This window comes from Aythya ferina (assembly GCF_964211825.1).
Source record: "Aythya ferina genome assembly, chromosome: 2".
Taxonomy (NCBI): domain Eukaryota; kingdom Metazoa; phylum Chordata; class Aves; order Anseriformes; family Anatidae; genus Aythya; species Aythya ferina.
In genome coordinates this window covers 137,898,302-137,925,966 of record NC_140297.1, presented here as the reverse complement: position 1 = coordinate 137,925,966, position 27,665 = coordinate 137,898,302, and the positions used below count along the sequence as shown (strand labels likewise).

Below are 27,665 nucleotides of genomic sequence, written 5' to 3'. Positions count from 1 at the left end.
TACTCTTTTGAACAAAATACTGTTGCTTTATAATAAAGATGTTTCCTCCTTTTGTAAGAACGGGACCTGTAATCCAATCATCTCAGTAGGGTTCACAGCTGGTGCAGCCAGAAAGTAACTATGGACCCTTTTTACCTCTTGTGTCATGATATCCCAGCTAGTATGGATTTGATTGTTTTTCTCAATAAAATCTCAGGCATTAATTTTATATTTCCATTTAAATTGGAATTTAGATATATTTTCAAGCCAGTAGAACAGGCAACTCCCTGTTCAAACATCAGAAGAGGGAAAATAATTATCTTTATGAAGCTATAAGTAAATTCATATTTATCTGCCAATAGAACATTGAAGAATTTGATTTTGCCAAGATTTTAATAGACCAGAGAATAAATAAGAATAAATATAATAGCTGACGTGTCTTCTCTTGCAACAGGCATGGGTGTCCCTTCAAAATGTGGCACACAGCAGTCATCAAGCAATCATAACACAAATGTAATTCAAGCAATTTTCTATGGCAATTTAATTTTCTGTAATTGTAGTTATTAGAGAACATGGGTTTATCCATTTTTTTTTTCCATTTTCAGGATAAATCCTGTTGGTGCATTGAATTTTGAATGCAAGGATGAGTTTGCTGATGATTTTTTATTGATCTCTTACTGACACTTATTTTTCCTGAGTGCAAATAACAATAGAAATAAGGTACATGTCATTTTTAACATGTCATTTAACATGTCATTTAACATGTCATTTTTAACCATGCTACTAAGTTCTACATCTACACTTTTCTTGAAGACCTCCAGGGACAGTGACTCAATCACTTCCCTGGGCAGCCTGTTTCAATGCCACACAATCCTTGAAGTGAAAAAATTTCTCCTAATACCCAAGCTAAGCCTCCCCTGTCTCAACTTGAGGCCAATTCTCCTCATGTTATCACTCGGTGCTTGGGAGAAGAGCCTGAAGGCCACCTCACTACAACCTCCTTTAAAGTAATTGTAAAATACAGTAAGGTCTCCCCTGAGCCTCTTTTTCTCCAAACTAAACAACCCCAGTTCCCTCCGCTGCTCCTCAAAAGACTTGTTCTCTAGACCCTTCACCAGCTTTCTTGTCCTTCTTTGGACATGCCCCAGCACCTCAATGTCCTTCTTGTGCTGAGGGGCCCAAAACTGAACACAGTACTCGAGGTGCGGCCTCACTAGAGCCGAGTACAAAGGGACAATTACTTCCTTAGTCCTAGTGGCCACACTATTCCTGGCACAAGCCAGGATGTTGTTGGCCTTCTTGGCCACCTGAGCACACTGCTGGCTCATATTCAGCCAGATACTGACCAACACCCCCAGATCCTTTTCCTCTGCACAGCTTTCCAGCCATTCTACCCTAGCCTGGAGTGTTGGGTGGGGTTGTTGTGCCCCAAGTGCAGGATTTGGCACTTGGTCCTGTTGAACCTCATACAGTTGGTCTGTATGAAGTACCAAATGTTTTTGGTAATGCCATGTCTAGCAGTTGAAAACTTAATCACTTTTAAAAAAATCTTGGGTGCAGTATGTAGATGAGAGGCATTACTTATACCTTGTATATAGCACAGGGGATATTAGGAAATAATAGCTGGGACCTGATCTCTAGATTTTAGAAGTATCAGGATATATTTAAACCTTGTTACACTAAAATGTAGCTATTATGCCCAGTCCCATATTTAAGCTCAGATTTTTACTTCCATTTGTATGGATTGCTATTCTTTTAGCTAGTGCTAGTGACAAGTATGTATAAAAAAAATCCCTGGATACAAGAACCTGCCCTACAGCTAGGACCTACAGCTCTGCTGGAATTCAGGCAGCAGGTTTGATTCTAAAAATTATACATTTCTTTTGAAGTAGAGGGCAGAGATTGACCCACATTTTTTCAGAAACTTGTAGTTTGTAATTGAAAAGCATGTTGGGGTAAAGGGCCTTGCCAAAAGAAGTTTCCTATCATCAAACCCATTGTTTCATAAATAAATACACTTGAGTGTTGAGGGAATGTTATACAATTCAGCAGACAGCAGTGACCTATCAGAACATTTCAAATTTTTATGAGGCTTCTTCAGGAATCCTAAACTCTCAAAGGTCCTCAGCACTCAACTTTCTAAGCCCTATTCTTCCACACTTTGTTTTCAAACCACTTTTTTCCAATTGCGTTGAGTTCACTTTTTAAAAATTATGTGAAAAAGGATTTTTGCTGATCTCTTTCAGCCTATGCATCAAAAGAAAAAAAAAAAAAAAAACTTTTTCAGTCCTTAGATTGGGGGTGAAGGGAAGGAAAAACAATCTTTTGATTCAAAATGGAAGAGGATGAATATTTAACTCTACAAACTCTGTTGTTCCTTGCTAAAGCTTAACACTGAACATAAGAAAGAAGGGCTGCTTAGTAGTACATCAGCTCCTCCATCACATCCCTAAGTGCAGGGCACTGGCAGGCATCCATGGAATTTGTCAGGGAAAGATGTGCAAGAGGTGGAGAGTTACTGCATCACCTGGAGGTAAAGGAACTTATCCTTGTTGGAGAGAAGCCGTCAGAAATGGCTTTGCATGAGGCTTGCCTCCATCCCAAGTAATGAGTTCAAAAACCAGGCTGTTAGTGACTCTCCCCCTTCCTGCCTCTCTGGCAGGGCCTGAGAAACTCTTCTCCAGTGGCATTGTTCCTGTGCCTTTCTGTACTCCTGAACCAGAATTTTGTGGTGAAGAAGATGGTTAGTGGAGAAATTCCCACACAGCACTTTCTACAGGACCTGACCTAACATCATTCCATTGAACTTACAAGGAATGAACAACATATACGTTGTAGCTGAAAGCAACAGATTCTGGCTATGTTCACATGAAGAGAATGTAAATATTGGGGAAGGAAGACAAGTCCAATGGTCAGGGCACTAGCCAGGGACACACAGCCTTTCTCAAAACCTGCCTGTGCTGTAGCTGTCTTGTAAGATCAAGATAAGCAAAGTTAAACTGAACTCAATGCAAGCATATGCCATATGTAAAACAGGGTAAAAGGGCTTCCTTTCCCCACAGAAACACTCACAAGAAATTTAAAGATGAGGAGGCATCTTAGATTACTTTGGTAATTAAACACATAATTTTATAGTGAACACAAAAGTACTGAGATAAGTTCTCATAGCCACGTATGCGTGAAACCAAAGTCTTCTGCTTTGTAAAGGAAGCAGTGGAGCATGTGTTTTTAACACAGGATTTAAAAAGCCTTGGTAAATTTAGTTTCCTTGATAGCTCAGCTGACATTCTCCCACTGCTGAGCCTGCCAGTGCTGTGGTTTGTGTAGTTAGCAATGGTTGAAGATGAGTTACAATGACCTACGGGCTGAACAAAAGAGCTATCGAAATTATTTCACAGAAAACTCCTGCTTTTACTCAAAGTAGATTCCTGTAAATAAAGTATGTGAAAAAATGTACATATATGTCTTAGCTTTCAATAAACCCGTATTTTTATACTTAAATTTCCTGATTACCAGTTCTGATCGTAGCCTGTAAAACTTCCTATGCTTCTCTTAGAACTACAGATGCTGAACACAAGTGATCATGTGAGAATTACAGCTTTCACGTCAAAGCAGTTTTCTAGCCCTTGAATTCACACAGGAGTCCCTCATTCTCATGGTTTTAAGTTGTTGATCTAATGTCTCAGCATGTGGAGACCACCCACACTTCTGGAAAACCTGAGGAGGGCAGTCCTGAAATTTTAGATGATCCCAAGAACCACGATCGTGCAGCTGTCATTCAGTTATATAAATTATGTAAAGATAAAATTTACATAAACTCATTCCATAAACCAGTGGTGTCACCCATGGACTGATCTGACACACTGCCCTCAGTGTGGGTCAGCTCCACAGACATCACTGAAAACAGAACTAGCTCTTTCCAGGGAATGCATTCATTCAGTGCCTTCTACAACCAGCAAGACTTTGCTTAGCCGTAGCACCCTGCATGTATGCATGTCAGCACTAGGATACTATAAAGTGAACTGACATATTCCATCCTTTGTGGTTAAAATCTGTTTATTCACTTCTCTCATGTTGCTTTTTGTTTTGTTGTCTCCTTACTTTACAAAACCATTGTGTGCTGGGAGATGAATCACTGAACCTGTGTTGCTTTTTAGATCCTCTCTGTGATGGTGCAAAGCACTACACTGAGTGATGAGTGCCCTAAATCACAGCTTCTATAGCTAAATTCACATTTCACAGCAGGTGTAGAGCATGGCATCTCTGGGTCCTAATCAGTCCCTGAACTGATCACAGTTCCAGCTGTGGCATCCCATGGTGTGGCCTTCCAGGCTAAATGACCCATTTCATCCCACACAACAGTGGGGGCTTTGCCATCTCACGTCTTAACATGAGATTATCACACAGCTGGAGAGTTCAGGGCTGGGGGCATTCCTGGGCCCATGAGATCAGCTGTAGTTTATGCCTAACACAGATTCTTTAGCAGACTGTGCATAAAATAAAACCAGTACTTTTAGCAACAACAGCACCCCAAGTCAGTAAAACTCAAGTCTAAACATAACCAGCAGATGAGGACCCTCAAAGAAATGAAGATGGCTAACTAAGGATTCAGAAATTAATAGAAAATAGACATATTATCACAATATTAGACAAACATTTTCTCTGTGGTCTAACGTCCTTACCGCAGTGTCATTGGTGGTAATGTACACCAACACATCCGAGTTGTTCCTGCTGTTAATGTATCGGTAACAGTTCCACACGCAGCTTATCAAGTAACCCTGCAAAGAGAAGGCAGTTATCATTATGTGCAGCAGATAAGCCATATAAAATTTCCTGCCATAGGGTTGTGCAAATTCTTGAACCTGGACTGGTTGAGAGCTCTGGCTTGACATTGAAAACAGAAGGGGAGCATACATGTAAATACTTCAAGCTCCATGAAAACAAATAAACAAGCTAATTACTAGGAAAAAAAAATATATGATTATCAAACTTTCTTTTGCTAGAGAAATTTCAGCCTCCTATCTTTTTGTTCTGTGCCTCTATGAAAGGCCATAACATAAAGGAACCTTTCCACGACACCTTGTAAATTTTGTGCTCGCCTCAGTCTTGTGATAGAAGGAACAAAGGAGTAGAAAGAGCAGGCAGAGTAGTGTGGAGTGAGTCATGCTCTTCAGGGCTCTGTACACAAACCAGGGTATTTAAAAAAAGAAATACTAATATAAATATGAATATGAGCCTGGGAGAAGCTTGGGACAGTCACTTTGCTTGCTGCAGTGACTATAAGTTTGTGCAGGGATTCTGTAAGTGATCCGATACCTTTTAACCCCTCTTTTACTTAAATGAGCAGGTCATATATGCAAGCTTTCTTTCTCATGCCTCTCTAAATACAGAGAGATGTGAGTTCAGTCAGACACCTCGCTGCTCTGCATAGGATGTTGCACACCGGCAGGGGTGAGGTTTACAATGTAAAATGAGCATACAAGTCAGATCATGACAAAACAGAGAAGGTGTTGAAGATGCAGAATGCCTCAGGAACAATAGAAAAAATAAACAGAAACACGTTCTAGATTCCTCCATGGTAAGGCTGTTTAAGTATTATCACAGAGTGGCAGTGGTCTTCAGAAAGCTGAATCAAACCCCAGTAGAAAGAGCACAAGCAAGCTGGCGACTGAAATATCATCAAGAAAATTACAGGAACCTCTCCTTGTCCTGTGGTTGGAAGCCTAGCTGGTGACTATGTGATGACTCCATTCATCACATGCATAGTTTCAATACTCCTTTTCACTTCATCTGAGATTAAATCAACGTATTCCATATGACCGGAATAGTCTGTGGTCTTCCTATTCTTGCCTGACCAGAGAAAACTGCCAGTGTACAAGTTTTTACTGAAATCTGAAATTACTTCTATCCTTTTAATCCTTATTGCAAATACTTTTTTTTTTTTTTTTTTTTTTTTTTTTTTACAGTATATATAAAAAAAAAATAGTTATTGCAGCAATATTCCTACCGCAGGACCATAAACTTCTCTGTGTTATTTTTCCTGGAGCTCACTTGGCTCCAGATAGCAAAGAGCTAGGAGTCTGCCTGGCAAAGAGCTAGGAGTCTGCACTTCTTTTATAACTGGTTAGGCAAAACGCTCACATCTCCTCTGCCAGCAGGAGAGGTTCCAGTCTAGCCAGCAGCAAGGAGCAAAGTGGCTGGATGGAAGACAGGAGGCAAGAACACGTGGAGGAGCAGGACTCAGATCCTCAGCATGCCACGGACAAGGCTGGTGGGATTAAGCAGCTCCTTGTGGAGCTTTCTGCTTCCCACACAGCCACACACGACAGTGATGAGGTGAACAACATGATTTGATAGCACCCAGATTATATTTTTACTCAGCGGGCTCTGCATAGCAGTCCTTCCACAAACCTACTGTGTGCAAATTGAACTGCCAGCGCTGATTGGATTTGCATGTGTATCTCTCGGAGTGAGTCATATTTTTGTGACTCACTTGCACTGATGACCTTCCAAAAGCCTCTTATCCTCTTCAGCTGCCCTGTGCTTCCTCCCTCCCCAGAGCTGTCACACAGGAGCTGTGTTTCTCAGGACACCACATGACTCACAGATTGCTTGCCTGCAGATCAGGAAGAGTGTTTTTTTTTTTTTCTACCCAAGCCAAGCTGGCTGAAATCCAGTAAGTTTTCTTCCTCTTCTCAATGACAGATCCTGGATGACGTGGAGGTGTCACGGGCTTTGACAATACTTTCTACTATCAAATGGGGAGGATGACAGAAGTCTGGAGCGAGCTGAGTGCTAAGGGCAAGGCAGGCTGGCTCTGCACCCCGAGCTGTGGGCTATGTCAACCTGACACAGGTTACTGGAACCAGTGGTGTAGAGGCGTTTAAATGAAGAACTACAGCTTTTTTTTCTTTTTCCCAGAATTGAGTAACAGTGACACTGTTGTTAATAATAAATGGTAATAAGTAGCTGAGTAGCTTTTGACACTCAGATGCCAGGCACTGAGAAAGGTGTGAGCCTGTACAGAGAAGAGTACTGAATGCAGGACACTCTTCTGGGGACACAGCCCATCTTCATAAGAAACCCGTGCACAGCAAGGCCACCTGTTTGCAAACCAGTCTTTATGCTCCTTCTGTTCAAATCCAAAGCAAGGGAAGCTCCATTTCAGATAACGCAGCCTTGTCAGGGAGAAGCTACTTGATTTATCTTTGAATTCTCTCCTTCTGCTACGTGTGCTGAATAAGCCCCATTTAACCCCACGATGTGCACACACAGCCTCTCTGCCTCCCAGCCCACCTGGATGCATGAGCTGTTTCTCAGAGGGGTGGCCTGCTCCAGCCACCTGGGGTGAAGAGGCCTCCAGTCAGCACACACCTTAGAGTTGGCGATAGTCGACCCAGTGTAAACGCCCAATGCACCCTGAGAGGTATTTTCGCACAGCACAACACAGGCTGCTGACAGACTTCTTTTGGGGCAGCAGCCCCCACTCCAGAGGAGCACGGTGATGCCACCACCACTTGGAGGATGAGGACGCCAGAAGGGCTGAGCAGGGAAACAGGCACCGCACCTCCTCCTACCAGCTTTCGGTCCCTCCATTTGTATGGTGACAAATGACACTAGCCCAAAAGGAACTGAAACTGTCAAAACTTTATAAATCTGTCTCTGACAGAGTGTTTTGTTGTTGTTGTTGTTGTTTTTTTTGTTTGTTTGTCTGTTTTTTTCATACAGATGTTTAGCTGCACAAGATTTCTGCTCAAGCTGCAATATATATGAAGACTTCAGAGCAATGCTAACGCCAGAGCAGTTGGCTACGTGTATTTCACACATAGTGCTGCAGGAGGGGGCACACTGGGCTGCTGCACTGATCAAATCTGCAATTAAATCCATCTTACCAGCACATTTGAATATGTATCTTGTGAGTATAAGAAGGCTCATATGGCTTAGCCCTGCTGGGAGCATCCACTGGGCTGAGACACTGGGTCTGAACTGGTGAGCACAAAACAGGGTGAGCACCACCTTATCCCATCTGCTGAGCACCACCAGGGATGGTCCTGTTCCCAGGCTCACCAGTACACCCCCACAGCTTACAGGTATACCACGAGGACCAGGGTGACACTCAGCTTGCCTCACTGAACTGGAATACCTTTCAGCTGCCTCTTCCTCCCTAATTTCCATCAAAAGGACGGCCAGCAAAGAAGAGGCCACAGTCTGCAGCTGCAGAGTTCCAGGGCAGCAAGGGGGAAGGCTTTAGTTTGGTTGTGTTTGTGCTCACTGGACTCTACCTCATTTGTGCGTGGAGGGCTTTGTACAGGCTGGGGAGGGAGAGGCTGAGGCCTCAGGTTGTCTGTGCCAGCAGCTGGGTCTGGGCGGAGGAAAACAAGGCTCTGTTCCCCAAAGCAGATGCGGAGAAGGGCACGATTCAAGAGCCAACACGTTGGCTTTAGAATAGAATATCCTGAGTTGGAAGGGACCCTTAAGGATCATCAAGTCCAACTCTTGACACCGCACAGGTCTACCCAAAAGTTCAGACCATGTGACTAAGTGCACAGTCCAATCTCTTCTTAAATTCAGACAGGCTCGGTGTAGTGACCACTTCCCTGGGGAGCCTGTTCCAGTGTGCAAAAACGGCTTTGTGCCGTTTGAAGTGCTGAGTACATTTAGTTATGCTGCTGGATGTTCCTCAGCCAGATAGGAAACACCTATATTTCATGGTATGTAGCTCTGGTTCAGCTTCTAGACAAACAGGGTAAGCAGTATAACACATTTTGGTCTACTCTGAAAAAGGTTTTGCTTTGGCATGAATTATCTGTCCATGCATCCATCCATCCACCTGAAATATCTATTAGCTGCTTGGGATCCAAGTGAATCCTGAGGGCTATAAAGACAAGTGCTGGTGTGTGGTTGGCTTTCATTCATTCTTACTGCCCTCCTTTGTCCCCTGCTTTTCACAGTCTTATGTACAAAGCACAGTACCTCTGTCTGACACATCCGTATCTCAATTTCTCCTCAACAGTGTTTTCATTTGCATGTAGCTGCACCCACAATAAAAGGGTCCTGATGCCAAATGTTTCTGACAAATTATGTGATTCTGTTTCATGTTTCCGACCAGATGAACGCAGCTTTTCCTGCTGTAGCTTTTCCTAGGTTACAATGTTTTGGTTTCTCTCTATTCCAGAGGGAGAGGGAGCTCAGGCATATTTTTATGCACAGCACCTTTTTGGTATATAAACCTGGTGCCATCTGTTAAGTCTATCAGTGATAAAGTGTGATGCGTCTCATAGCGTCCAGCTTTCTTTTCATGTAGCAGACTCCAAAAATCTGCATAGCAGCTCTTCTGGAAACACAAGAAATCCAAATTAAAACGCTAACTGGAATTTAGCATGTGTTTCTGTGTGAGTCATATTTTTGTGACTCATTTGCACAATAATGTGTTGCTAGAATGAACATTAAGAAAAGCAATAGTCTGTAATAACCCTGGCTGTAAAGAACTCGAATGAATACAGGAATGGAACATTAACTAATACTTCAATCTAACTAGTCACATATATTCTTGGAAAAATATTGGTAGCAGCTTTAAAATAGAATGGTTATTTTACACTATTAATTTCTGAGATTTCTTTTTTTATGTAGTAAGTATTTTTTGCCACTCCAATTTTTGTTCCATTTATTTTATAAGCCTGAGACATCTTTGTCATACTTTTTCAATGAAACACCTGACCTGCCTGCGATAAAAGCAAGGTGATGATTGCATCTAAGACATTTAAAAAGCATGTTGCTTGTGTCACCTGGCAGACTTACACATTTATTATATTCAAAGGTGAAAAAAAAAACAACACCACAAACCTCTATTGCTGTGAACATATAAATGGACAAAGCCAGAAGGCTAAATTGTATTTCTAAATCAAGAGTATCACTTCCAACTGCACCTTAAAATATTTTATCTTTTCCTTCCAATTTAGAAATAGCTTCTATAATCTAATAGCCTAATCCACCTTTTTTTTGGTCACAATAACTTTCCCTGTTTGTGCTGTATAGAAGAAACATCCTGTCCTGGCTCTTCAGGATGTCTCTAACCTAATGTGCAGAGGAAGAGCAAGAGCTATTCTGTCACCAAACCAACAGCAATTAAATAATTACTCCCTGTTTCCTTTTTCTGCCCCATGTGACAGTCTTCTGTGTTGGCACTCCCAGGAGGGTCTGCTTGGATCTATTTAACTGCTCCTTGTATGAGAGCTCTTCCATCCTTCAGATCACTTTCCTTCTGTGTCTGCTGGTTCTGTAGCTCTACAGCATTCTTTTTGAGACAGGACACACAGAAGTGAACGTGTGCTTCACGATGCCAGTGTGTGGCAGACATCACAAATGGCACAGAAACCCTTAGACTTCTTTTTTTCTTTCTTTAATTTTTTTTTTCCTATTTATTTCTTTATTTCAGGTTTTATATATATATGATATTTTATTAAAATCTAATATTCTTATTAATTGATTTAATTGTTTGACCAGAACTGAGAAGTAAACTAGTACTTCCACGGACCTGTGCTATTACATCTACAAGACTCCTTTTCAGGTGCTCATGCTTAGTTCAGAGTTAACTGCAGTGTCTGTGAAACAGGATTGTATTTTCTCTGTGCCCATTACTTAGAATATATCACCATTGGGTTTCTCTACTGTTTTATTGCTTAGTAACTCAGAGCCTTGAGACCCTTCTCCAAAGCCTTCTCAGCTGATTGCTTCCCTATTCTGGGTGACATTGCAAAAAATGTTGTCGCTAGATCTTCATTCCCTCTCCCAGATCTTTTGTGAATGAAGACCATGGAGTTTGGTTGTAAAAACTTATTTACCTTTATCCTCTATTTCCCAGCTACAATGTACAAGAAGACCTTTCCTCTTGTCCCTACACTTCTCACACTTCTCAGGGTGGTTTTTTTGTTTGTTTGTTTGTTTTGTGTGTTTTTTTTAAAGCCTCCAATGAGAGGCTTTACCAAATACCTTTGAAAAAAAAAACAAGAAATCTGTATCTACAATCCCTTTCTTGTCCACTCTTTCAATGCATTTAAGCATCATGAGCTCCCCCTACAAGCATTATGCTTCTCCATTGGGGTCTACATGTTCACGTGTCTTCTGTAACATTTTCTCTCTTTTTTTTTTTTTTTTTTTTTTTTTCCACAATACCTACCACTTTGCATTGTGCAGCTATCAGACTGCCTGGTCAGTAGCTCTCTATGTGTACTCTGGGGCCAGGACTCCCAGAGGGAGCATTTCACCCATGACCAGAAGTAGATGGCATACGAGTAATGGACTTACCTTAAAAGCCAAAATGATGCTTATGAAAAGGAGTATAATCACAACCAGACATGTGGGGTTCACAGACATGATCTCTTCCTTGTAGGGAAAATTGCTGGGCTGCACAAGCAAAAATAAGCAAAACACTGTAAGTTAATCTCACGAGTCATTTAAGAGCCATTCAATTAGAGCAGTCTATAATTAATAGCTTAAAAAACTTGCTGTGATCTACTAAATTGGGAACTCTCTGCACCAATAACCAATTTCAGTAAATTTGTCTGGAACATGTGCTACAAAGGCTCAGCCTGCCAAATGTTCCCCAGAGGGCCGAGGGGTTTGCTTTTGCTCTATATGTGTGGTGGGTTTTCTTTCCCTTTGTGCATGCTGGTTTTGTAACAGACACAGATTGACAAGGGGCATCCCTCTGAGGACTTTGCAGCAGGAAACGTGCCTTCTTGGGCAAAGGCAGGAAAATTCTGGTCCTATGAAGTGGTCACTGTCTTACAAGATACAGTACTCTAGCCATGGCTGCCAATGACCAGTGGTAGCTCCTTCCAAGAATCAAAGAGGAAAAGTCCAGACAGCACGATCCTTTCACCTAAATATTTGATTAAAAGACATTGGCTGTATTCAAATCCGTCTTCTTTTAGCTACATTTGGACTAGTTCTCCCAGGGCCACTTGTTAATGCTGCTGTTCCCCAAGGCTTGGGCCTTCCAGGGGAGCAAAGTCATGACTGAATCTGAATGTGCTCCAGGCCCTTCTGTTTTCTTGTATGTGAAATCGAGGTGACAACGTTCATCTTTTTAGAGCAGCGATTAGGATTGTGGGACACTTCAGGATCAGTGGCTGGAAAACAACCTCTAAACATGTTTTGCTATATCTAGTATTGCTTAAAAAACACCCTTTAAAATGAATTGTTTTGAAACATGGCAGCACCAGGGCATCTGTTCCAGATGGAAGAAACCATTTTTTGCAGACAGAGCTGCTCTTCACACACGATAGCTCCACTGCAGCAGCAGCAGCCCACTATAACTGCATGCATTAGCTCCTTCCACGCACAACCCCCTTTTTCCTTACAGGTCTAATTATTTAAGCAGGCCAGCTCTGAATCCCTGTCAGGACAATTAAACAGCCCAAGCTATAACTGTACTCTTGGCAACAATGGTGAAAACCCAGTCTAACCCCTTGATGCCCCTTACACCAGAAGTCAGAGCAGTGCTTCAGGAAATTCTCCTTTTGGACAGCCGCTGGCGAGAACAGCTCTTAATGTAGTGCTTCCATGAACTGTTCGGGGTGGTTAACATCAGCTGCAGCTGTAGCCAATGCAGATAACGGTTACATAAGCACATTTTCCGCTTCTTGACAGCAACGTTTCTGTTAATGTACTGAATTTCATGGCTGAGGTTTTTATCGTGTTATCTTCTTTGTCGAGGCACAGCTTTTGTAGGAAACCAACTTGCTATAATTTAACGAGTTTCTTTTTTTTCTTTTTTTTTTTTTTTTTTTTCACACAAGGTTATTGCTAAATATAGTGGATACGGTCACTCAGAGACCAAGAAAGCAAGACTGTATGCCAAGAAAAGATGCATTGCAAAGCAAAATCAAACCCCTTATGTACAGAACATTTAAGTACTATGGCCACAGCACCATCCTACTGCTTGCAGGAGTGAGGCCATCGGCTTGGTTAGAAAGCCCAGTCAGTTAGGGTCAGTCCCAGTAAAACTGCCCAAATAGGTTATCTTTTAGTACTGATCTACCATTAAAAACTAGTCAAACCAATTCATGAGTGTAATAGGAACTTCCTAGCTTGGCTTTGGGGAACCAATCGCTAGTAAAAGACTAGACAACAGTATGCTGGGGTTTTGGTCATAACCTGACGGCCTGTTTCCAAACAACAAAGCAACTGGGATTTGCATGGGGGCAAGAGGAGGGTGGGAAAATGACCAAGGAAGTTCCTGCAACCTTGAAGAGCAGGAACATCTGTTGGAGCCAAGAGACCTGGCCAAGTCTGGGAGCAGCACATCCCTTACGTCAGCAGTACTTCAAGTGAAAGGGCCTCATCAGCACTGAAAGCAACAAGCTGGGAGAGTACGTGAGGAGCACATTCTGTGGTTTCTGTCCTCGACGCTCAGGTTTTGGAGTTTCCTTCCTAGACAGATGTGAGGTGGGAGCAAGCCCCATGTGGTGGCTGTCCCCACCAAGTGGTGCCTGGGAGATCTTAGCATGCTGTATGAAAACCAAAGCAGGCCCCTCCTGGGGCTTCCCTGCTTGCTGTGTGGGACAAAAGGCTTCTGAAGCTGTGATGGATGTCTCAGGGCTGTGGGTCAACGTGGAAGAAGTTCACTTTGTTTGCTAACCAGGCTGGTTGCACCTGCCAGCCAGAAGATATTTAATGCTGGCTTGCCCAGGCTGGCCGACAACCCACCTGATCTTGACTCACAACCACAAACACCTTCAGTGCAGTAGGAAAAACAGTTATGAAACCTTCATTTTGCAGAGAAGCAGGAAAAATTACGGGAAGTGTCCTGGCTGCCCAGTGCAGGTACTGCTGCGGAGTTGGTCTGTGCTGGGAAGGTCTCCTTCATTCCCACCGTAACCAAGTACCAAAAGCGGCTCAGATGAACCAAACACCCATTGCCCTCTGCTGATGCAAAAAGTGATGAGCTCAAACACTGATGTGGCTGCACAAAGTGGGAAGAGACAAATTCTGTTCCTGTGCAAGGGGTTTGTCACCCATGGGGGAAATCAGGAGCTGGAAGCCTGCCGCAGGGATGGTCCTGAACACCAGGGTCAGGCCAAAGGTTTGGCAAATGCATGAGTGCCATAACTTCTGGGAAAAGCTCAGCGTCAAATGTTGTGCAAGGTCTGATGAGGCTCAGACAGAAATATGGCTGGGTGGGAAAAAATCCAGCCCGTCACTGGAAATGCAGGAGGGATTTTGCGGGAAGATGTTGTGAAATTTCATGCACAGACAAAAAGTACTTGTAGTGGTGTGGCACTGGCATGCTGAAGTCTTAATTAAAGTGTCATTCATAACCTTGTCATGGACACTGAGTGCACTGCATGCATGGTAATATGCCCTTAAATTTTCAATTAAAAATAATTACTGCTTATATGTAGCAAAGCTCTATTAGAGACTTCAAAAGAATCTTAATCTTGCATGGTAAGTATATAGTATTGACATTGTACAAATGCACAACAACAGAAAGCCCAAGCCTGAAGCTTCTTCTTGTTCCCTCTTGTACAACCACCCATGCTTTCCTTCCTCTGGGACCACAAAATAATCCACTTCATATGATGGTGTGGGTTCTTGTTCAACAGTTACAATACTCTGAAATTAGATCTTACAGAATTGAAATAAAACAGGAATGCATCTGTAGAATTTTTAAAACCCTGCTAGGAAGTTAATTGTACTTCTTTGGAATTATGAAATGTCATTAAAATGTCAGAAAGAATATTCGCTTTTTAAGCTTTAGTTTATAGGAATCAGTTTTTTAGTTTTAATCTTTTACATTCTCTAGACCTCACCTCTAGGACTGAAAAGCGCGACTGGCACAACGAGCTGGTAGACAGCAGCATCGCAGCTATTTAATATACTTTGAAATTTTCTTTAGATGACCTGAGAAAGCTCTGTACTTTCACAAAAAAACAGTATTGCGTAACTCAGTTGCAGACTAGCCTGTTCTGCACCTCTGGTTCAATTCATTATGTATACTGTTATCAGATGACAGAAGATGAAGTGTTTAATTTTAAGGTTTTAGAAAGCACATACATCAAAGTGTTATTTGGGGTAAAGAAATCAAATGTGTTTTAGGTCAAACTACTTCAGACCCCTGCTGCTCCAAGAACCAAGATTTTTTTTTATACATGCAACATTTGCTCTATGTGAAGATTTTTTTTTTCCTAGTGACAGTGATAATGACCAAGACGTTCAACATAACCTTCAGAAAGTTTTATGACACGTCATCTCCCTGCAACGTTTCAAATGACAGATTTGTAACATCTACTTATTTTACATGACCCTTTGTGCTGAGATGCTTTTGCAGTGTATGGGATTTTAGGGACACACCTGTGTGCAGCTGGGTACTAAATGGCAATGCAAAGTTTCCAAAGACACTTAGAGACTCTGAAAGAAGCAATCAGTGTAGGCTGACGTTACAAAACAGCTTGTGAACACCATGCTCAGTGTTTTGGAGTTGCAACACTTTTAGCTAGGGCTCTGCCTATCCTATTGATAGAATCCTATTTGCCTAAAAGTACTTAGAGGGTTTTATAGCAGCTTGCAACTCACCGTTGGTAGACTTAAATCTGCTAGATCTGCACCAAACTGAATAGATAAAATAATTCCAGGTACTAGCATAGAGAAGTAGAAGTGATTAAAAATACAGGGTTTTGACCTTTTGGTAAGGAAATCATATTCTTCTGTGACTGCCAAATACATTCCATTACCTGAGGTATATGCTCTTCCAGATATTCAATAATGAATTTGAAGAATATTTGGGATTTTTCCTTTCCCTTATGGAGCTGTTCTCCCTAAAACACCAACCCCCATATTTAAAGCAGTTTTAGAAGCACAAAAACTGAGAACGCCAGGAAGAAACACAATTTACTCCCTTACTTTCTGCCTTGCTTGGCAGGCCCCCTACAAAGGGAATGAGGGCAAGATGTCCCTAGGGCTGATTTATAAATCATCAGGAGCAATCACACCCAATTGGCATGACTCATATCTCACCTGTGGGGACATGGGTATTAACTGCAATCTTGTTCTTAATGTGGTATTTATCATATCTACCATGAACATCATTTAAAGGTAAGGGAGCACGTCCATGGGCGCAAGCCTGCATAGCAGTACCTGGGCTGTATGGCTACATCGGTGATATTATTGTTAAAAACTGGAGAAGTTTATTTTTAGTTTCATCTTGTTCTGCCCCTAAATCCTTGACATTGCAAGAGCATCTCAGCATCTCTGAATATCAGATACCAGCAGACACGAATTTCACTCATTGCATCTGTTTTTTCCTACTTAGAGCGTATTTGCTCTGAACCAAACGTGGCAACCTTTTGCCAGCTGATGTGGGCTCCTGTGTGGGGGTCCCAGAGATTCCTGCTGAGCTACTTCTTCTAGGGACCACAGCCCAGACAAGGAAGATTACAAGGCTGTAAATGGTATAATAGAAACATCTTGCTTCTTAGTGAACTTTACCTGGAATAACTTTTAGCTACTCATTATCATTACACCTCTCATCTAATTTAAACAGCCTTTAAACCTAGATGCTATGCATACAAAAACCATGATGGCATCACCTCTTGGTCTCCTTCCTTGACAAACTAAGCAGGAAATTTGATTATCTGTCATCATACTACAATTTATCTAGCTTTTATATGATTTACAGAGGAGCTTCTCTGCATGTACTTTGACTTTTAAGTCGGAGACACCAGAAGTAGATAGACACAATCTACGTGATCAACAGAGAAGGAGAGCCTCCTATCTTACTATTCTTTGCTTTATTTTCTTCTGCCCACAAATCTCATGAATAGTATTTGCAAGCAAAAAAAAAAAAAGAAAAAGAAAAAGAAAAAAAAAAGTGAACTCTTGTTTTGTCACTTAGTTCCCCCCAGGCTGCTTACAAAATCACTGCATTCTAGTTGCAGTTGCCATGGTATAAGCTCATCTGTATTTTTTAATATATTTTTTTATTTTTTTAATATTTATTCACATTTAGCAATGTAACACAGGTTGCTGAATGAACTCAGCTTCTTAATCAATGTGGCTCACTCTGAGTAATGGTTCTGTCCATAATGTTATTTACATCTCCATCAGTCTCTGTGTCAGCCACAGGTTTTACTAGAAGTGATTTTGCTGGGAAAAGCCACAAGTACTGACTCTGGGAAATGCAGAGATGTGCTCACTTTGGGCAATGCAGGGTACGGTCTTTCAGAGGATGACACAGCACTACTAGATTAGGCTCCTGCTCTCAGCCTTCCTCTAGAGGACTTGGTCCCTTTGGACAGTGACCTAGGAAAGCTCTCCCAAGGTTGGCACTACCTTTGTGAATGGCCTCTTGGGCACCACAAACCTGTTCCATCTGCCATCTAACGTGATCTAATGCATTTGTTACATCCTTTATTGATCTAGTGCTTCACTGATGTTCTGAGCATCGTGCTACGAAGTCAAATGTCTTACAAAGGTCTACTGTGCCCCTGCCCAGCTTTATTGACAAAGTCAGTAATCTTGTCAGAGACAGAAAATGAGTTTCCCTGCAGGACTGATTTGCTGTGAAACCATGCTGGCCGTCATTAATCATATTTCTCTGTCCTAATCCTTTGTCAATTGACTCTCATCTCAGCATTTCTGTTACTCCGCTTGGTAGCAATGTCAGGCTAATCAGCCTATAATTATCCTGAAAATTCCCCTTGCCCTTCTGAGCACAGACAGTTTAGCGCTCATGAAGCCTTGTGCAATTTCATTACTCACGTAGAAGATGATTTACAACAGCAAGAAAGGATCTGTGCAATCAGACATTTTAACACTCCAGAGTGCACATTATCTAGGCTTGCTCATTTTAAAACGGTGTGTTCAGAGTGAAAACTCTTTAATATGTTTCTTGACTGTCAGCGAATAGAAAGTACTTCCAAAACCCCAGCTACATAAACATGTTATACTGCTTGTTTCCAAATGCAGAGCAGAAATAGCTGGTGAACACTCCTGCCTTCTTTGCATCAGTATATTTATCACCTCTGCCCAACAAATGGCCTCTCCTTGCATTAGAAGTTTTTCTTTTTCATTTCTAATATACTTGTAAGTAGTCTTTTGGCATTTTTGCAGTTATAGATTTTTCTCTGAGGTTGTTAGTTATTTTTTTTACCTCCGGTAACTTCTAATGAAGGTTTCACTAATTTGAGCTAGCCAGAAATAAAACATCTCAACAGCGTGGAAAATTCTTATAAGGAGATTAAATCTCCAGCTTTCTTGAAGTCAGCACCATGCCTCAGCGTACCACAGGAAAAGCATCACAGAAGAAAACCCAAATATATGTGTGAGGCAGATGGTGGCTCCACTGACCGGGAGGGAAAAACATGTCCTTCCTGGAGTTATTGATAACACCTTGGAGTTGCTGTTAGAAATGTAGGTCAAAACGGGAACGTGGCTCACAAAGAGCTCTGCTACACAATTTCCAGTGTCCTCCAGGGTCTGCTCTTTGTATTTTGGCTATCGAAGGGCCAAAGGCAGTGATGTCTTAGCAGACATTTTGAGGGAATTGGCCGTCCTTTGCCCTCCTGGTGAGCTGGCTCCAAATGTGGCACCAACAAGAACAGGAGCTCTTCAGCATGCAGCTCCCAGCCCCAGACTGCTGCTTTCTCCCTCATATTTTCCCTCAAGGACCAAGATTAAACAAAACCTGGTTACAGTGAGCCCCCTGGGATGGGGAGTGTGAGCTCCAGAGCTGCAGCTGGTCCTCGTGCTGCCACAGGAGGGGGGCTGGCACCGACCCATGGTGAGAGGCTGCAGGAAAAGGGTGAAGAGGAGGGCTCCAGCCTTAATTTGTTCTTTTCTACCCTTATCTCTGAGTACCTTTTGAATTGTTCCTCTGCTTCTCTTCCAGTGCAGCACCAGCTGTGACTGTGGGCGGGTGTTAAGTAAGGTGAAGGATAACAGGTCCCTGATGCATCCCAGCTCCCGCTGGCTTGACACATTGCCTCTTCCCAGAGATTTGTGCAGCCACTTATCTGCCTGCTGTTGCTCATTACCTGTTATTTATAATGCCCTAGGTGGTTTTCCATCCACATAACAAAGTTCACAGCCAAACTAATCTGCATTCAAGTTCTCAAGGCAGGTTTTCAGAGACAGCCACAGCGTTAAGTTGTCCCAGAGCTCTGCAACTCCATCTGAACCCATCCAAACACAGCCCAGGACCAGAGGTGAAAGATTTGCTTGTTTTCACTTTAGGTGGTTGCAGTCGCATACTGTAGCTCACACAGTACTGATTATGAATGTTTGGCGACAGTAGAACCTGTCAAGAAGGGAGCCTCTAATTGTCCCAAAGATGAGACAGATTGATAATATTTTCTAGCAAAAGCAAACCTACCTTGAATCTAACTCCTGTCTAAAGAAATCGGTGTTAAAGCTGCTACATAAATTCAAAGGAGCAACAAAACATCTTTGGTATAGCAACAAAAATAAGTCACTGGATATGAATGCAGTAACTCTGAATCCAAAAGCAATCTCTTAGGATCTCTCTCTTGCACTATCATCCTCATTCCTAATGAAATGGTGCTGAGAGCTTCCACAGCATCACAAAACTCCAGTATCTGTGTAATTACAGTATCTGCACAGATACTGTAGTGTAAGCAATGTAAGTTAGCAATGCAGCTCGCAAGGGTGTGGAATATAGATGAGCAAGCTCAAACTGAGATGACTGTTCAAGGACTGCATAGGAAGTCAACAGTAAACCACTGGCTAGAAATAAGGGACAAACCAGGCACCTTACACGGTTCTCCCCAACGCCCCAAAAGGTTTGTGAAAGTCAGGTAATTTACCAGCTGGCGGAGGTAGTCCTGAATTGTGCTGGGATAGACAAGTACACTGATGGCAACCAATGTGTTGAGAGCAAAGTCAAAGATCTGGTAACAGAAGAAAGGGATGATCCAAGCCGCATGTTGCTAGAAAGGAAATAAAATAAAAACACATCAACCACAAGCTAAAATGGGAGGATATATATCTTTCTGCACTGAAACCTAAGGAATATTTGACAGAATGCAATGTTACATTTCATGAAGCTGTAAGAGGAAATAACTTGTAAAATAGGCTAAAAGAAATACAATATTCAGCCAAAAAGATTGGCCAAGCCATCTTGGCTGCTGAGCTGCTGCAGTGTGTGTGGTGCAAGCCCCGTAGCTCATTATACTGAGACATTTAAAAACCACATGAGACTTTTTTTTTCCCAAATAAATAGGATTAATATCTGGACAAACCACTCATGTGGGAGGGAATGGAAAAAAAATCCATTAAATTTGGTAGGAACAAGATTCAGTTCCCTGAATTTACAGTTTGCCCAGAGCTTACTCCTGTTTGAAAGTACAGAGAGCAAACACATCTGAGCAGCCTCCAGCATGGGGCTGTGTCATAGCACTCATCTAGACAACCAGCTCTGCCACTTCTTTGTTTTGTTTTGTTTTGTTTTGTTTTTTGGTGTGTGTGTGTTTTGTTTTTTTTTTTCCCCTCAATTTTCAGATAAACACAAAATTGGTAGAAAGCAACTTTCTTCATTTTATTTGCAGTTGTATAGTTCACTTGCTTCACATCTTTATGGAATGTAATGAATTACCTTATACGCGCCATACGTAGCCATTGCACAAATCAGAATCATTAGAAGAGAAATTGCTGTGGCAATGCACATATCTGAAAAAAAAGAAACACATATGAGTGATTGCAGGAAAAAATCAGAGCTTGGTTCAGTTATTTTGCCATCTGCTTAGTGCTGAGCATCCCAAAGGGCAGGATGGGAAGCGTGGGTGGGTGGGGATGAGCCAGGTGCATCATGCAGCCATTGCTGGAGGAAATCTCTGGGTCCTGTGGGAAATCTCCAAATTATGAGAAGCTAAAGCAGTGGTTACACTGCACAAGCCTATGCAGCCCTGATAAGGCTGGGGAGATGCTGTGAATTGTTCCTTTTTTTTTTCTGAAAGATTTTCAAACATCCGGGAAAGAATGGCTAGAAGACTATTTTGCCTGGGACGATCATATCTGTAGTCAGAAAGAGTCGGTGCTGAAATCAAAATGTGACCATTGGAGATAAATCTGAGCTTGCCAGACACATGGAGCTCAGCAGGAGCCGGATGCCTGGCTGATACCAGCCCCTCGGGTACCTTTACATCCTGTACCCTGCTCTGCCTGCTGTGAGACGGCTTTTGGTATCAGGACAGGCAGCTGAAGGCTATCTGTCTTGTGTGAGTCAGCAGGAACCACTGTCACATCTTCGCCCATGGTTGCAGACATGCCTCCCAGACTACAAAAGTTTACAGCCTTGGAAAGGATGTCTGCATTGAACTAGATAGATAAGTTTAAATTAACCTTGGGGAGATCAGGATCTTCTCATTATTGCCACACCTACTCTGCAACTAACCTAAAGAACGACCAAGCTCCCATGGGTGTGTAAAAAAAAAAAAAAAAAAGAGAGAAGAGAGAGAGAGAAAAAGAAAGGACAGAATGAATACTGTGGCTTGTGTTTGCAGTAACAGCTGCCACATATCATTGCTCACATCTTTATAAACACTTTGGAGAAGCAGAAATACATTTTTAAAAGCAGAAGTAGACAAGGCAAGTAGGGGTATCTTACAACAGAAATAATGTACTCCAAACTTTCATTTCAACCAGGAATAGTACAGAGATACATGATTTATTAATGAAGAAGTATAACTGTCAGTAAAGGTGAAATAATAAAGGAAGTAAAATATTCTTTACATATTTGATTGGAGTATTTACAGGACTCCTGTCTTTTTTCTTATATTGCTGCTGAACTTTCAATTAACTTTTCATTAGATTTAAGAAGGTTCTAAGCCACAGACAGCTGGAAGGAGATCCTGGGGGGTAAAAATCATGTATGTTTGGTCTTTTCCTATACACCTCCCTAGATATAATCACCGGCCTTAGGATGCCAGAAGTGAGAGGCTGTATTTCTGACCCTGCTCTGACAATAGGTCTGGGAGCACAACTGAACATTGCTACTGCTCTTCAGAGGCTAAGCACAAAGAGGAGAGAGGAGGCAAGGTATTTAGGACATGACTTGTAGAGGTCCAAGCTCTGTGAGTATTCGTGAGATATCTGCTGCTCACAGTGCTCTTACCATGTGCGTGGAAACTGCCTGCCTCCGTGAGGTATTTGGGGGACTTGAGACACAGAAATGCTGTGTTCAGGCTGCTCACTACTTATCACTGCCTGACTTTGGAGGCGTTTGAAGTGTGAAGATGCCTCCATTTGACCACAGCGTTGCCATGACACCTAACTCTAGCACTTTCTGAGGAGCATCCCACAGCAAGGGACAGTCCCTCACCTCCCTGTCTGCATCCAAATGTGGCCCTGCAAAGGTGCCCAGGAGCCTGCAGGAAGGTCCCTGAAGGGGCCTGATCTGGACAGGGACTCCAGTGCAGCAGAAGAGACCTTACTGCAGGCTAATTCCTGATTTAATGGATGGAACTTCTTTTCTGGGCACTTTTAAGCCCCTGTAGTGTGACAAGGGCCTGGAGTCCCCATTTCCTTACTCACAGTGCCTCGTACCCAAAACTTCACACATGCTGGCTTGTGGATGCCATGGGGAGGACACACAGGGTCCCTGTAATGCAGAAGGGAATGACATCTCAGTGCTTCCCAAATTGCCCTTCAACCCAAATTGCTCTTCAGAGGCACTTTCTTCTCCTGATACTCATCTCATATATCCAGCTTGGACACCTGAGCTACACTACCACGAGCAGATTCCAGCTTTTTAGGAGTTAAGGCCTGTGCTATACCTGTTGCAGGTGGTTGGTATTCTGTCCTCAAGACAGAAGCACGCACAAAAATGAACCTGTGCTAACAACAGTTTCTGCAGTCTGTTTGTATGCTCTTATTTGTGTGGTTTTTATTTTGACTGCCCCCCAAACCTCCTGTGAAATCACAATGATGTTGAGCACTCCCGGTGCAGTCAAGATTATGAAAGAAAGGCGAGATGTGGGAACGGCCACCTGTAGCCACCAGCCTCAATTGAAGCTCTTGAAAAAGAGCCTCTTGGATCGATATTTTCACTTTAGCCATCAGTTTGAAGGCACTGTGCTCTTATTTATTCTGCTCATTCATAATCCCAGTCCCTATTCCCTGTCTCAAGGGGAAACTGCTGTCATTGCTGCTTGCAGCAGACACAGCAGTTAGGGCCTGGCTGTGCTGGTGATCCTGGCAGCTCTGGTTCATGGCCAGAGCTCAGCAAGCCTGGTCCCTGGTGCCACTCGAGCCGTGCGCAGCCGTGCCAAGCCTTTGTTGGCCCAAGTTCATCCTTCCTCATTTAAGGCTTCACTGGGCTTTTTGGGTTGTGTCAGCTTCAATTAATGAGAGTGAAACCAGATATGTAGCACGCTGAATGAGAAGCCAGCAGAGGCATGTGATTTGTTCCCCAGCCACGCTGTACATCCTGTGGCACTCACTAGATGAGCTATACCTGCACCACTGAGGTGTTTGCATAGCCTGCTGCTCTACGTGGCTTCTTGAGCTTTCTGTTTGGTTTTAAAGAAACTGAGTTGGATTTTTCTCTCTTGAGCCTTGTGGGGAGACATCTTTCTGCCTGTGATAACTTCACAGGGAGACAGCGAGGAGCCGCAGCAAGGCCATGACCTCCCATCCTCCAGCTCCTCCCCTGCCCACCCTGGAGGAACCAAGAAGATGCTGAGCAGCAGCCTACGATCCCCAGGCAGTTATATCTGCCCTCCCAGCCTTATTTATCTGGCAGCCTGGCCTTGTTACAGCCTGCTGAGGATTACTGCCTCTCTTCCTCCTCCAGCCTGCCTGTGGGAGCTCTGTGCCCCTGCTCCCAGCATTGCTCCTGGGGTCCAGCCCCTGCATCAGTGACATTTTCTTTCCAGAAAAAGAAGGAGGTCAGTGAGAAGGAAAGAGAGAAGAGCATTCTGCACCTTTGAGCCCAGCTCATTTACTTCAGAGGGTAAGATGTAGCCCCAAATATGCTGTGCTGGGGCAAGGATCTTGTTTTTTCCCCTCCCTGTAACATGGGGCTCATACTACACCAGTGATACTGATGCAGAGGGGCAGGAAGGGTACATGCTCCATCGTACTCTCCCAGCTGAAGTCCAAGTCTGCTATCTATAGGTTTCCTTATAAAAATACATCTACTTGAATTAAATCTTTTTGCACCCTGGGGTGCAAGTCACGTTCTGCAAGGAGACCATCCCACCAGCCTGCCCACTGTTCCACTCAATCCTGTACAGACACCCCTCACCCCGTCTGCATATCCTGGACAGGAATATCAGCTGATTTTGGCCTGATTTGCAGACACTGGTGTCAATGTTCCCATGGGTTCCCACAGGGCATTGGCAGGATTTTAGTACTGGTTGTCATATGGGTTAGGAAGGATCACACACACCTGTGACACCATGAGGGCTGTAAATGAGAACAAGCAACACTCCTTGCTCATTTGAGCTATAACACATCAGGATCATAACCTGCACACTTGAAAAAGTTGAGCAGGAGTCTCAGGTGAAACCCTCTGGGAAGCCAGAGTGACTTATAGGGTTTTTCCATTTCCCGTATAGGGATCATCATGCTTTTACCAGCAAAAGCATTGCACTGAGCAGCTCACGTGTTTCTTTCTTATTTTTCCCAGTCCAGCTTCTAGTTCATAAACTCCCCCAGGTTCTGAGGAAATAATGGAAAGAAAGATGAGGCTGAAAGGGCTCAGCTGAGCAGCCAGCAGAGAAGAGAAAGCCCAGAGCACTGCCAGTTCCCAGATGCACACCTCGGGGCGGCAGCCAAGCCACACGCCCCTGTCACCCAGCACATCCATCTGCCACAAGGCAAGTCCTGGCAGATGCTTTTTCCCCCTTTGTTTCCCTTTCTAGAATAGAAAGAAAAAGCTCTGCCCTACAGCTTTTTCCAAGTGCTCAGGTAGATACTTCCTCTGCTTAATCGACCACTTGGTGCAGAGCCTCTGGCAATGCCCTGGGAACCATGCTGCAGCCTAAACCCTGAAGTTAAGGGTAAGCAGCCATTTGATTTGCATAGGAACTGGTGCTGCACTGGCATTTTCAAATCTTTCCCAGTTGACTGGCTCTGGCTCTAAGTGTGACAGACAGTTGTGACACTGCTGGAATAGAAAACTGAAAATTGTCCATAAAGCAGGCCTTAGCACAGTCGTAAAGAAATATGAATACAAATATGAGGAGAATCCTGGTTTCTTGGGAGCCAAGGGAAAATCTGTCACCAATGTCAGGTGAGCCTTACCTCCACTACTGTTACTCAGCTGAAAAGTTTGTTTCCAGTTACTATTTGCAGAGGTTTGACCAACAAGTCTATTTGAGGAGGGAGGGAAAAGGAATGACAATTTTACATGCAAAATCTGCTTTTGTTTGTTTGTTTATTTTGTTTGTTAGTTTTTCTTTTCTTTTTCTTTTGATTGCTATTGATAGGGGCAACCAAAGTAGCAGAGAATAAAAGTTACTAATATCATTATTATTTGTCAGTACAAGCACAGAATCACAGAATGGTTTGGGTTGGAAGGGACCTTAAAGACAATCCGGTTCCAGCCCCCTGCCATGGGCAGGGACACCTCCCACCAGCCCAGGTTGCCCAAAGCCCCATCCAGCCTGGCCTTGAGCACCTCCAGGGATGGGGCATCCACAGCTTCTCTGGGCAGCCTGTGCCAGGGCCTCACCACCCTCACAGTGAAGAATTTCTCCTGAGGCCTAATCTAAACCTCCCCTCTTTCGGTTTAAAGCCATTCCCCCTTGTCCTGTCCCTACACCCCCTGACACAGAGTCCCTCCCCAGCTTTCCTGTAGCCCCCTTTAGGCACTGGCAGGCCACTGTAAGGTCTGCCCAGGGCCTTCTCTTCTCCAGGCTGAACAACCCCAGCTCCCTCAGCCTGTCTGCATAGGAGAGGCTCCAGCCCCTTGATCATCCTCATGGCCCTTCTCTGGACTCATTCTAGTAGGTCCATGTCCTTGTGCTGGGGGCCCCAGGGCTGAACGCAGGGCTCCAGGTGGGGTCTCACGAGAGCAGAGCTGAGGGGGACAACCTCCTCTCTTGCCCTGCTGGCCACGCTGCTTGTGATACAGCCCAGGACATGGTTGGCTTTCTGGGCTGCAAGTGCAGATAACAACTTTGGGACATTTAAAAGTGTAAAAGTCAATGTATCTTACTGTATTTTGTATGCATGGTTTCACATCTAAGAATTTCAGCACATGCAGCTAACCTAGGAAATATATGCTGAAAAATAGACAAACAAAACTGGGACAAGGGAAGAACATGTGAAAGTTTGTTTGATGTTTTACCTCACAAGAAAATGTTTCCTCTGATTTGAACAAATATAGTCATATTAAAAAAAATAAAAATAAAAATCTCTCATGCCAGCTATTTCCAATGACTATAAAAGTCAGCAGCCTGATTCAGCTGCCTTACTCGGTAAGGCATTAAGCTAGAGGGAGTCAAAGAATAAAAGGAGACCTTAATTCACATGTTCGTTCATAATTTAACTGCTTGAGAAATGTTCCCTCTGCCGAATGGAAATGAAGTTGCCTGGCCCACAAGCCATCCTTTTACAGCCTTTCAGGGCTCACTTCAGAAACCTGAATAAAAAATATAGAAAATACAATTTTCAAGTGTAGATGGAAATCCCCAATGTACTTGATCTGACAGCTATTGCATTACAAAACAGAATTACTATTTTAAAGCCCTGGGCACTGGCAGGCCTCTGATGTCGGCTATATAAAACCACACTGACAGACAGTCATTACCAAGGTTAATCTCTGAGAATTAGGACACGGCAGTCAGTTTTAATATGTCAGAATCAGCTAGGAGCCCATCTGTATGTATGACGGTCCCTACTTGCTTAAATCCAGTTATATAAAAAGATTTTTAGTCCAAGTTGTTGGTGCTTTGTCAGTGAAGACACAATAAAGTAGCAATTGCCCCCTGTTACTAAATGTAAGCCTTTGAGGCATATTTGCAGTAAGGAACTTGTGGAAATAAGCATCCCTTAACAAATAACCCAGCAGCTCTGATACACCATGGTCATAATTATTTTTCTCATGCGTAGAGCTACTCCTTTTCCTGCTGATATTTTTATTGGCTTCAGCAGGAATGAGTTGGAACCTTTTGCTGTAGATGTGTGGCTCTGAGCAGCAAGGCACCAGTGGGACTGATGGGAGCCCTTATTTCAGATTGCAGTGGGAAATGTTGAACGTAGCAATCTTGTGAACAGAAAAACAATTACGTAGACATTTTTTATCAGAACCATATACAAGGGAAAATTTTCTAGATACTGCTCAAACAGTTAAAACAAACAAGCAGACCAAACGCCACCAAATCATTGCCCTGGAAATAAAACTGCTATGGAAGAAAGAAGCATTTGTAAAGGGCAGGAGGCTTTTGCAGGAGAAATAAATGGCATTGAAGATTACTATGGCCTTTGGTGAGAGATAACAGCCCTGTGTTATCCCTATACATCTATGACTGTACAGTTAATACTTACATCTGCATCTATCACTACAGGTTGGGGCAAGTCATGCCATGTGCACTTGGGGGTGTAAATGTACAACATGAGTGACTGCATTCATTTGGTTACAGAAACAGCAGCACATGGTCTTACGTGTGTGCAGCCACATCAGAGGCCAAGCATTCATTGCATTTTGCAGCCCCCCCCTGAGG

The 27,665-nt window shown here is 43.1% G+C and overlaps 1 protein-coding gene across 1 annotated transcript in view; it reads right to left on the bottom strand.

Moving 5' to 3' along the window:
* The window catches only part of LAPTM4B (lysosomal protein transmembrane 4 beta), a 60,730-nt gene that overhangs the window by 16,399 nt on the left and 16,666 nt on the right, over positions 1-27,665 (bottom strand). The window contains exons 3-6 of the mRNA XM_084507630.1: positions 20,591-20,664; positions 19,803-19,925; positions 11,284-11,382; positions 4,662-4,757 (exon numbers count right to left, since the gene is read on the bottom strand). Of these exons, the coding sequence (XP_084363756.1) occupies positions 4,662-4,757; positions 11,284-11,382; positions 19,803-19,925; positions 20,591-20,664 (392 nt within the window). The remainder of the gene's footprint in view (positions 1-4,661; positions 4,758-11,283; positions 11,383-19,802; positions 19,926-20,590; positions 20,665-27,665) is intronic.